At 39.8% G+C, this 12,991-nt stretch overlaps 1 protein-coding gene across 13 annotated transcripts in view; it reads left to right on the top strand.

Annotated features, from left to right (window-relative positions):
• LOC122973443 (adhesion G protein-coupled receptor L3-like) overlaps positions 1-12,991 on the top strand; it is a 243,642-nt gene that overhangs the window by 74,864 nt on the left and 155,787 nt on the right. For all 13 annotated transcript variants that reach the window (XM_044340968.1, XM_044340969.1, XM_044340972.1 and 10 more), the window contains one exon: positions 8,385-8,613. In XM_044340968.1, coding sequence (XP_044196903.1) covers positions 8,559-8,613 — 55 coding nt within the window. In that variant the 5' untranslated portion in view covers positions 8,385-8,558. The remainder of the gene's footprint in view (positions 1-8,384; positions 8,614-12,991) is intronic.

The following is a 12,991-nucleotide window of genomic DNA, read 5'->3' as shown; positions in this document are numbered from 1 at the left end:
ACCACCTAGACACACCATAGCAATTTGTGGTCAAAAGCACAAATACAGACACACAGGACCAGATGGAAGGCAGAATTAACACTGTAATCAAGTCTGCATTGAGTGTATGCTGCATGATGCATAATGTACTTGTTGAAAATGTGCATCACATATGCATAGCCAAGGATGCTATGCAATTCATGTTTTAAGATTATATTTTGTGCACTTGGCTCAGCATCAGATAATGATATTGAAATGTATGCGCCACTGGGATCAGTGTTATTGACATTGGAATTTGCTGTACCCCTGATTCAGAGGCTGAGCTGAAATTACTGTTGTTGTTTGTGTGTGTGTGCGTGTGTGTGTCTGCATGTGATTTCCTTTCCCTTCTCAAATCTGGCAGGGAATGAAGTGTCTATTGGAAAATTATGCAAATGCAGTTAAAGAGAATACAAAACGGAGGGAAATTCAGACCTGAAAAAGTCAAATACAAATAAAAAGAAAATAAATGGAAGTGTTTTCCGAGCAGAGGCCCTCCACGAGTGGCTTCAACCGTGTTCAGGCTGTGCTGAAAAATGATAGCAGGAAAATGTCTCGCTTCTGTTTTGTTTCAGGTGTGAAAGGGTGTGGCCTGTATTGTGTTTCCTCTTTGAAAGCTTTGTAGCTTATTGTCAATGTGCTTCATGTGGCCTGCAGCTGTCCTTTGAACATATGTTGTCCATTTTGAAAACAGTGAAGTGGCCTGTACCGTTTTGTTAGCTAATCAGAATTAACCAATTATCAGCTTATTCAGGTAGAATTATAGATTTGAAAGAGTTTCTACACAATCTACAGCCTCCATAGCCGCTGAGTGAGCCTGTGTGTAGTCACATGCTAACATTAGCATGCTAACATGCTCACAATATCAATGCAAAAATGCTGATGTCTAGCAGGTTTGTTTACCATGCTTACCATCTTTATCATGTTAGCATGCTAGTAATTGCTAATTAGCACTAAACATAAAGTACAATGAGGCTGATGAGGATGTCATTAGTTTTGCAGGTATTTAGTCATAAACCAAAGTATTGGACATATTAGGAATTTGACTTGACAGTAGCACTAGATGAAAAGTTAAGGGATTACCAGAGTTATTGTAATTTAATCTATCAGGGACATGAATGTCTGTACCATATTTCATGGCAATCCATGTAATAGTTGAGATATTTCAGTCTGGACCAAACTGATGAACAAAAAACCAAATGACCACACCAATATCATGGAACCACCCTGCTAGCATGGCTAAAAATGATGTAAAGACTGGGGCGTTATACATGAGGTCATGTTTTTTCACCACATATCTATCATACCCATAACCCTGCCAATACCATCAACCTGTATCCTAGAAAATTGCTCTTGTCAGCGTAATACATCGGCAATATATTGATGCTGCTGTCTAAAAAGAAATCCATACCATGTATGAGATTTACATTTGAGGTCAAAGTGTTTTGAATGTCTATATCCTCTTTCCTTTCTTATAGGACATTATTTATTTTTGCTATGAACGCGATGCAGTTTGGTCCCCTGCAGTCGTTAACGCGCCGCCTTTTAGCTCACATCCAGAATCATGCCTGGCCACATAATGACTTGCGGTGTTTGTGGGCACAGCATGCCAATTGCTCCTGGTAGGTGATTAATGACCAACAGGTAAGGTTGTCATGGTAACCTGCCCGCCTGAGCCACTATAGTAACAGCAGTCAAAGTGAAGGCTGTACATTGGATTCGCTCACATTGGCAATTCATGACCTTCAGATATAAGCTAATATCCTTTTTCTCAACATCTTCGTCTCTGTCTTTTATTGTATTCATCCATTTCATCCATCTCTCCCATTTATCTCACTGATCATGCTCTCCCCTTCTCTCTATCCATCCTCCCACCCTCTCATCCTCCGCCCCTCGATCTTTTACATTTCTCTCTTCTTCCCCGGTTCTTGATAGTCCATCCTTCTCTCTTTCCTGCCTGTCCTGCCTCTCTTTCTTGCTTTGTCTGAGATCCATTTGTGCTGCATTAGGCAAGATATGCTGAGAGAGTGAGAGAGAGAGAGGGGGAAGATAGAAAGAAGGAAGACATGGAAAATGGATAGTGTCTGAGCTTTGCATTATAATGGAGAACTGTCTCAAGGCAGATTTACCCTGCCTTTAAATGATGCATCTATCTGCATTTATTCACCCAACTGTACGCCCACCCAGCCTATGCGCTTTTATTCCTCTCTCTTATGGGAATTTAACCTGTCCCTATTGTATGTCTGTGTACTGTTAAATATTTGTAATGGTAATTTGTTTTATTTGTTTCGCAGCAGGTTTTTTTTTATTGTGTGTGCAAGTAATTTCCTCTAATGGATCGTGTTTCTATTGTCTTGGAGTTGGGAAGTGTTTTGTGTGTCAGAAGGGGTTGCGGTGCCTTTGTGTGCACGGAGGGGGAGGAGGGACGGTCCCATTATTTAACCCAAGCCATCAGTCACACTCAACAAGCCTATCATATAGGACCATTCAGAGACTGTGCAGGCTAAAGTTAGCGCTATTATCTGCCTGTCACTGGCTAGCTGTGTTGGGGTCCCTTGTGGAAAACCAATTGTATGAGTGAATGCCTTGCTGCTCACGTTGTCAAGCTCCAGGGATGCGCGCTGTGCCTTAAAAGAGCACTCTCCATTTACCTTCAGTTTTTCACACCTTTCAACTTGCATTAGAAAAGCATGATTTTGACATTTCAGATGTGTTTAGTATTATAAAATTGACCGCTCAATTTTAAACCATCAGCAAGGTTTGGAGGCCCAACCAAGTGGAAAATATCTTTAACTTTAGAAGGAGAAGATCATCTCAGTTTTAATTATCTCAGCTCATCTCCTAAGATTTTCGAGTGAGTGCTCATCACTCAAACTGTATGCAGACAGTGTGCTTGATTAATATTCATTTTATATGAGACACTTCATTTGCATGAACACACTGTCTGTCTCATAAAAATTACCAAGCCCTCCCCGCTGGTGTGATAAGCATCTGGACATGAAACAGTTGAAAATCAGTTGAGACATGGTACTTAACCCGGCAACACGATCCCATTTCATTACATAGTGTTTCGTGGGAGGGCTTCAAGCAGGCGTGACTAGTAACATCATACTTAGTATGCCTCCATCAGATAACATTGGGGATCAAGTTTCCTTTTTTTTGCATTTGCATTGTATGGAACGCCTCTGGATTAATGGAAATCATCTTTGGTTTCCTCAGGTCAGGAAGTGACAGATGGAGAAATGCCTTCAGGTGCATCGGTGTGATGGCTATCTCAGCAGTTATGTCAGGGTAACAGAAATGAGTGTGCTGAAGCAATTCAATGAGGTTTAGAAGTACATATATGAAACCCTATGAGATTAAAAAGAATTTATGGCATGGCTGGGAGGGGAGGGAGGACTCCAGTTGAAAACACAGGGCATAGAATTAGGGTTATGTGTGCAGTTGTGTGTGAGTGTGTGTGTATGGGCGTCTTATGTTGAAGATGGTGTTAGGGCGAGAGATGTATGTGTTATTTGAAGATGATTGAATGTGATAGGAATGTATCTTGTGTCTTATATTTTTCATTTTGTGTATGTGGATGAATTAATGTTTTTTATGTTAGCTTGACACCATCCTAGGATAGGATAGGCCTATATTATTTTGCACATCAAGGTATTATTGTGTATCTATGTTGGTAATAGACTGTAAGCAAAGCCCCATAGTGGAAAGCGTGACATTAAATGGAGATAATTATAAAACAAAATTAAAAAAAAAAAAAATGAGAGTGCTTAATGTGAAGAAATTAATTCCCAAATGAGTTATCCATCATTAGAAAAATCCTTAATTTCATTTTAGAAGCATTGTTTGTCTGTTTTGGAGTGAATTTGAAATATTGAGATAGTTTGTAATGGCAAAACACTACTGGTGAGGACATGACAGTATACTGTATGAGGATATACTACACCTTGGTATGGAAACATTCTTCCATATCATTTATTCTTAAGTGTCTATCTCTTTAATGTTTGTGGTTATATTGAGATCAATGATGAACTATTTTACTACATTTCATTTATCAAGATATTCGCGTCGATGTGTTGAAAGACATTAAGTCGTCAGGCATTTAATTAACTGTTTAAAGCGAAAACACTGTCACCTGTTAATTTGATCTATAAATAGTTTCTCAATTGAATTTCCAACAAAGTCAATATTATATATATTGTGATATATAATGATATTGCAATATGAAACTTCCTTTACTACAGTAAGACATTTGACCTATATTGCCTACTTGTAGCAACAGCACTCAATCTGTACCACTAAAATCTGTTGTAATACACCATCACATGATGTTTACCAGTCCATAGAAACATGGGCCAACGGGAAAATGGAAAGAAAAGACAACAACGTTCAGATTCATATATTATATTTGACATTTCAGTGGAAACAGTAAGAGTAAAGCATTTCTTCTTAATCTTAATAATTTTTCTAGAATGTGCTCGGCTTGTTCCTTTTGACCAAGAACAAGCTTCAGTGAAGCTGCTCAACAATCGCAGTAGAGAGACGGTGAGTCACATGTAAACTTGTAGTTGTATATTTAAATATGAAAAGAATATGTAAAAAGGCATGTAAAACAGTTGGCACACTGTATTTTACTTCTGGCAAACTCTCTTGCAGTCAGGAGTTAAAGGAGGAAATAAAGGAAGCCAGAGACATTTTTTTTTTTCCACTGCTGTCACAAGACAACGGAAAAGTTGACCAGGCTTTTATGAAATATGTGAAATGTTCACTCACTTTCCATGAGAGAAGTAATACTGTAGTGGTGACAAGTGGAGGACCAAATTCCAGGGCACACAGGTGTATTGTTATTTTCTTTTTTTTCCAGTACAGAATTTATTAAGGTTTTGCAGCTCCTGCTAAATATTTTTATCAAGTGTTGTGTCATTGACAAAGCAGTCACACAGCATGCCTAATTACAACATAACACATTTGACTCTCACCCGATTGGAGAAGCAGGAGCGTGTTATCAATGTCAAGATAGCGGTAGGTGTTTAGTAGTAAACCAGTAAAGCAAAAACATCTTTCTTGTAGCTTTTAACACTGAAATCTTGTATTAACAGGGTGCATTTTCAACACCTTTCCAGAAAGGTGTTTTTGTTATTATCAACATCACTACAGATGAATAATGAATGTATATTTAAGTGTACTAAAATTGTACCACGTGTCAGAAAAGTTTCCATGTATTTTCTTTGGCTTTTTTAAAATCACAGTCACTCATAAGCCCTTTAAATACAGCCCTTAATTTTGGATCCAACTTAAATCAAGCTAACAGGTTCCATTTGCCTCAACGCTATTTGTCTCTCATTTGTCTTTTTCTTTCCGGGTTTAGTTGCTGTCACATGATTGCTGCGAGACAACATCCACCACCACCCCCACCCATCAACTACCTCTCTTACCATCTATATCACCCAGCTCCGTTTTGCTTTCAGTAGATAGAAAAGTCAATTAATTAAAACTGTCAGGAATCATTTGGGCCCCTTCGGCACAGTCAAGATTACTAAAATAACAAAAACAACAACATCGCCCATTAGAAAAAAAAAAGTTTTTCTACCGAAACATTAGAGGAAGTTATGAAGAAATCTCCTTGATGTGGCTGAGAACAGACGCTCAGCCCGCTAAATGTTGGCCAGCTTATCTAAGGGAGGTATCCTAAATCCCCCTCAGAACAAGTACCCTTGAAACGTCAGCACCGTAATGTATCATAAGGCTCCTTCTGGAATACAAGACGAGTTGGCAGTGCTGGACTACCGCTCTGTCTCTCTTTTTTTTTTTTTCTTTCTTTTTTTTTCTACCTCTTTTTTCTTTTTTTTTTCTTCATTGAACTGGGTCCAAACCCTCCTCATATGTATTTTATGATGTGTTCTTTTGGCGGTTGATAGCAGTTCTCTACCTAAGCCCACATGTTGTTTTTTTTTTTGTTTTTTTTATTTGAGAGCAAATTAACAACTGTGATAGTGAAGTGTTTTTCATTTTATGAGATAATTTTCCAAGGAACACCTGTGCAAGTAGTCGCTGCTTTATCGGTTATGCTGTGAGATATGGCGGATTCCAGCACGACCATACACACACACACACACACACACACACACACACACACACACACACAGATGGATGCACACAGTGATACAAAGGGAGTTCTCATGGTCTTCCGCCATAGAAGCAGCCTCTATCTATAGCAACATTCTTCCTGCATTTTTGTGACAGTTCAAAACCTGCAGAAAAAAAAGCCAACAATCATACCACAGAAATCAGTGTTAGCTTGTCTCGTCTCATAAAATATTTTCAGTACCTTCTTGTATCTTTGCCTCCTTTTTTGAGTCTGCATCTCTCCTGCCAGTTTAGAAATCATCCCACTGTATAAACTCCAGGGCCTATTTGCCGCTTGGACAGTGTATTTGAATGTGATTATTTCTGGAATAATGTATTTTTTTTTTTTTTGTCAAGGGAGTCACAGTATCTGATTTGGTGTCATATTTAATTTAGCTCTCCTGCAGCTGTCAGAGCGTTTTATTAAAAGCGCTGTTTACTCACAAGCGTATTCCTTTGATCACATGCACTCTTTCACATTGCTATTTTAACGTCTTAAAAGCTCCTGCCATCATACATCTACAGGAAGGAGTGAAGTCAACAATCGATTGGTTCAGACTAGTTGTTCAGGCTTCAGTTTTGCTCCTCTCATGGTGCCCGTCTCACTATATAACCTCTTAATATTGTCCAAATGGTCTGTTTACGCAGAGGCTCATGATAGGCTTGCTGTCCTTCTCTTAAACCCATTAATATCTGCTCAAAAAATCGGATTACTCTAATCTAGGATTTTTTGAATTGGGATTAAGCGCTAGATTATGAGATGGGGACATGTCACTGCACCCAAAAAAAAAAAAAAAAAAAATGCAGTGACATAGGATAAGAATACGTACAGAAACGGATGTGGAAAGGACAGAGATGTATTTAAATTTAGTGTCGGTATAACTTGAGATTCTGGTGTCAGCTTCCCCAAGTGCCTTGTCCTTCCATTCCGCGCTCACATTTTGACCTTTTGTAACCAGATTTTCTCATGTCCCACAATGGTATTATCTCCCAGCAATATTAAATGCAGTATAGAATGCCTAATGTGCAAGAAGGATAATGCTTGTGTAGAGGATAGCTGCATTGTGTGCACTCTCCTGACTTGTATCATTTTGCAGAGATTATACATCTGCAGCAGATCGTGGCTGATAGTGGATAATAGAAGGGTTCAGATGGCCTAATCATTAAAGCTGACTTAACCTTAATATCATGATATGGGTTTGATGGGGATAATCTTAAGAATCTCATTGGAATATAGGCAGTCACATATTTTTTTTTTTTTTTTTATCCTCCCTGTTTTATATATTCATACTTCACTTAAAGGATACGAGAGTTGCAAATTTTCACACGCCGTTTTTGAACGGTTCCTCATTCGACACATCCTAAGTGTTAATCTCACAGCAGTCACAGGCCAACACTATGTAAATCACATCTGATTTTTACATGGTATTTTATGTTAACTAGCAATAGCTTAGCGATGACTTCATCCTGTGTCGGGAGTTCACCGGTGACGGCGCTCTTAGAGGAGGGTCAAGGGTAGCCGTGGCTCATTCGTCTCTGCACAGTATGTCTTGTTAGCCGTTTTTGTTGACTGGAATTTTAGAGTGAAGCCTGCGAGCACAGTAGTCGTTCCTTAAGTCGCACAAATACATTCACAGGTGTGCAAAACCTCAAACTGTGAAGTTATGGATCATGCCCACAGGGAAGGGAAAACACCAGCGCGTTTCTTATGTCAGTTACCATCAACCCTTGCAAGAATACACACAAATTCTGGTGCAAAGACACACAATACATATACTCCCCGCTCACACAGCTCTCCACCGAAGCCCAAAACAGTGTGTGCTTCATCGCTCCCTCCTTGGCTCTCTGTGGGGGTGATTTGTTGGTAAGGTGGGGGTGTTAACACTTCGGTGAGCAAACAACAGAATATCCAGAAATACATTTCGTGGGTTTCGCACTGTCTTAGTGTCTGGTTGATCACACTCGGTTTGAGTTCGGCTGACTGGAGATCGAGCAACTTGCACAGAGTCGCTCCATGACAACTTGAAACCCACAATACCATAAGGACTGTGCATAAGGATGACAAAGCTATGGTGCATCCATCTGTTATGTTTCTTACTGGAGAATACACTCAATTGTTCCTGTGAAAGAAGGAATCACCAAGAAAAAAAAAAAAAGTTCTCCAGAATTTAGAGGTCCTAACCCTCATTCACATGAAGTCTACCATTCAGCTAACATGTATGTGTTTTTTTTCATGATAGATACTGGACGACATCTGGCATCAGTTCAACACGACTTGTGCTCTTGCGGAAAGCGTGGCGCAGTGGAGGGAAGCGTGCCATAAAGGAAGCACCCGATTCAGGCGTTTGCCAACTAAAGACCGAGTACTGAACTCAACTGGGACCTTCAGCAGCGGGCGGTAAGAGGAGGAGGCCATGTGGACCGCACGCCTGCTAGTCCTCGCCAGCCTCTTCGCACCAGCCGCTCTGGGTGAGTTAGACTGATGAAGAACAAGTGTGTGCTTGTGTTTTTGCGTCGACGTGGGCGTGCAGATGTGGGCACAAAACATGCCCTTTGCATTTTGTGACTGGCGTGATTTGAAGCTGTATCAGAATTTCATCCTTCACTATTTAAGTGCCAGCTTCTGTCAGCCAACTGCGATAAAAGCCTCTGACTTTATGTCTGTCTTGTTTTTCAGCGTCTAGCTAATTAGCAGTTTTTTTTTTACTCTCCAAACTCACTGGAACTTTTTTTTTTTCCCCTCTACACTTTGCTTCTTTGCTTTCTCTGTCTGTTACTTTCTCTGATTTTTCATCTATTTTTAGATATGTCCCTCTTTCTCCTGGCTCCATCTCTTGCTCTCCTGGCAATAAAAAATGAACTGAAATTACTTTCAAAGAATCATTAACACTGCTTTGGCTTTGTGGCGCACGTTTAGCGTAGCGAGAATTGCAGGAGGAGTCAAAAAAAAAAAAAAAAAAAAAGACTTCTTTTATCATTTCATGCATTAAGATCTGAAGATTAATTTGCAAGGTCTTTCTTTTCCCACGTCACGGTAAACGGAGACCAGTGTAGTTTTGCAGCATTTCCCTTTGGCCTCTGTGGATTGTTTCAGAGGCAAAGCAAATGAAGTCATTTAAATTCAGATTAAAAGAAGTCAATGGTGGTGGTCGGGTGGTTTGTGTGTGTGTATAGAAGTTTGTGTATGTGTGTGTGTGTGTAGATGGGGTGGTTGGTCACAATCAACTAGGGTTTAGATGTAAGGAGTGTTGGGAGTGGGGCAATGGCCCATAAAAATGTTAATTTGATATGGCTAAAACCATTAATGGGAAATTTGAAGCTAATTGAATTGTTTTTGTGCTGTGATATCCGCACAGGGTGGTTGCGACCGGGTTCATCATCCAGCGCTAATGAAAGCACACTTCTCCGGCATTGTTAGTTTTGCCTTAATGCTCAATACAAAGAGGTCAGGTGACAGCAGTGTGTCATGACATCTCTCCTCATAGAGCTCCACTGACCAGTGGATTGAGACATTATGAGGCAGTTGATGTAGTGCTAGTCAGCCGAAAAGAGCAGATGAGACTGACTTTAAGGTGCTACAGTCAAACTGAAACGTTCTCCATGTCATAATTCTAATCATGGAGTAACATTCAGGTTTTGACTGTCTGGTTATTTGCCATCATCACAACTGTAGCCACACAAAAGAGCTGCTGAGTCATCAGCAGCTGTTCAAACAACATGAATTAAATGTAACATCTAGTGTGAAGTAGTTACATTAGCTTGCTAGCTTCCACTTTTTAAGTGGAATACAAACTAAACAGAACGATGGGTCTTCCCACATATTTAATCTTGTAAAAACAGAGAGTCAGACATTTTAAATCATGAATGGTTCATAGCTAATGTTATGCTGGCTTTTTGAAAAAGTGTAAAAAAAAAAAAAAAAAAAAAGTCGTATCTCAATGTGCATAGGCTGTACAGGTCTATGATGTGCTCTAGTCAAGTACTGCACCACAGAAGTTGACAGCACTTCTCCTAGCAATGCCAGTGTTTATATCAGTCAGCTGCTGCCATGGGAAAAGCCCTCCTAGAGGCCTGAAGCTTAAGTATTGTTTCCACAGATATGTACACAAACAGCAGAAGTACTACCATAGATAATATTCATGTGCCACATCCCATACACTAAAATTACACCAGAAATAAAAGAATATATATGTTTTTTTAAAGTTACAAAAATCTAGTACTGCATCCGTCAAGTATAATCATTTAGAGGAAACGTGGCAATGCAGTTCATCAAGTGCACAAACATTAAAAATGGAAAATATACACACTGGCTGTCGTGTCATTATTAGTTTGTATTTCCTTCCACAAAAAGGGAGGAAAAATTCCAATTTCAGTTCAACTTAAAACAGCTTTCTGACTTCTCAAAATAACTTGAGATGAACATGCATAGAAAGTTCTCATACTCAAATATTTATTGGCAGGAGATTTGAAACATGAAAAAAAAAAAAACCCTTTTTGAAATATATCCACAACAATATTTCATGCAGTGTTGTTGGTGGGTTCATTTGTACACCAGTTTGAGTCTTGGAAAATGTAAAATTTCTTCCTGTTGTGTCTCAAGATTTGTCTCAAGATGTCTTGAACTATTACTAGTCGTTGTTCCTGTGTCAGGAGAGCTCTGGGACCCCAGTTATAGCTAATAGCTGTTTTACCTGCTTTTATTCAAAGCACATAAAACACTCACCAACAGATACACATACATAAAGTATTAGGAGCAACACAAAGGCAAGCATATCTATGCATAAACAACCATATGTAGAGTGGATCGCTTGTGTGTGGTCGTTGTTATTGGTCTTTACTGTTTTAACCTCTCGACCTTGTATTTGATTCACATTGACTCTAAAGTGCCGCCTACGACGGACGTGTCAATCAAGCAGCACGTAAACATCTCTCCTGTTATCCGCATGACTCTTCTGTCTGTCTAGATCAGACGCTTTTTAGCTGCACCTTCAGACGTGATTATTTCATAAAAGTGTTCCGACCAGAAATCTGTTGTTCACAAACACCATTGGAACAAAAAAAAGCATTAAAGGATATCCTGGGATGGAAGAGATGGAGCACATTGCTACCCCATGGGCTGGATGAACAGTAACTGTAGTACACCCAGCCTCAGCCAATTAGAAAAAGTCATGAGGGATGGATGTGAAGTGGTTTAAAGAAGACGGATGTCTGGGATGTGGCTGAAACGTGTTCGGCACAGATACTCTGCGACAGTCAGTTTATTCAAAGGGAAAAAAAAACAGTGTGTTATTGCATGTTTTACCCCATTTACTACAAATCTCATAAACTATATATACAACCCTGTGTGTGATTCGAAATCCCCCTCTCGTGATGAAAAATAAACTATTCACGTTTGCACAGAGCTCTTTTTCCACATACATGGATGTATAAAGAGAACTGGATACAGAATCAGAGGTGGGACCCTGTTCATTCCTGTGAAAGTTGCTCAGTGGCGCATGAAGCCAAAAAAGTCATTTCCCACTGTAAAGAAATGACCCAAATGAAAACATACTGCACACACTCTATTGCCCCTATGCAACATTTCTCCATCGCCTACGCTGCCATTATTTTTGGCAAAAGCTGTTTTTGTTAAAAAGCTGTTTGAACCATTTGGAAAACCCATCTTCTGCAATGTAGGCATGATTTGTAGTAAATGGGCTAAAACACCTACACAGTCCTTGAAATCAATCATTCTGCTTTGTTACTCATACTCCAATAATCAATCATCTCATTGATCCCATAGGAATAGTGACATCAATCTGACGAACGATCCAGTCGCCGCCTTTCGGTGCCGCAGTTAATATCTTAAAGGAAATGCATTTGAGCATAGGGGACTTGTTTGGACCTGCTTCTGAAACAGCAGCTTAAGTTATTGACATCTCATGTAAATAATTTGCCAGAATAGAGAAAAAGCAATCATTTCACACCCAACCCCAGTATGATGCTATAAACAGACAAGGCCAGATGTTGCCAGCGAATTGTTCCGCAGCTGGGGAAGCTTCAGTGGGAATATTCACCACAATGTCATTGTGCATGTTTCTCCCTGAGAGTGTTGGAAATGTGTACTCCAGGGGATGCTGGCCTACTTTTAAATGGTAATCTATAGTCCCTTTTTTTTTGTCTATATACAGTCAGGCACAGGCATGCAGAGGCACACATGTGCACGGATGAATGGCGTTAAGCTGTTTCTATTGACACACATGCCAAGTTTCACATGTAATTTTCACAGCATTCATGCAGAAAAATGCACATACCGTGTTAGCTAAGAATCTACCATTGAAGCTACACGGCGTCCTGTCCTTTCTTGTCTTTATTTGTACATCAACACCTACCCGACTGTCTGACACTTTGCACTTGTCTGAAAATGAGGAATATTTCTGGACAAGTGTCACAACGGCAAGATAAAAACACTCAATGAGAGAATGTAACTTAGCGATGTGAATGTGTGTGTGTGTACAGTGATTGTGTCTTTTGTTTGTGTGTGCCTGCAGGCTTCTGTAAGTATAGCTACAAAGTCAAGCGAGATTAGAGCAAAGTTCTATCACAGACGCTGTCACCGGGTTGAAAAATAAGTAAAACGCATCCTTGTCATTGTTTTGGTCACAGTGAATAACAATGGAAAAGCAATGCCCCAAAAGCCCTGGCCATGCCTGAGCAACACATTAATCATGCGTTTCTGTGGATATAAAATGCTCCAGGAAGGATTTTATATTCATTCCACTCAATACCACCCCATGGAATCGGGAGACATAGCCGCTATAATGGATGACGGCTCGTGGACCAATCCGAGAGATGAAAGTCTGACATA

This window comes from Thunnus albacares, chromosome 22 (assembly GCF_914725855.1).
Source record: "Thunnus albacares chromosome 22, fThuAlb1.1, whole genome shotgun sequence".
NCBI lineage: Eukaryota > Metazoa > Chordata > Actinopteri > Scombriformes > Scombridae > Thunnus > Thunnus albacares.
The sequence above is the reverse complement of the archived record's forward strand: the minus strand, read 5'-3'. Positions and strand labels throughout refer to the sequence as shown.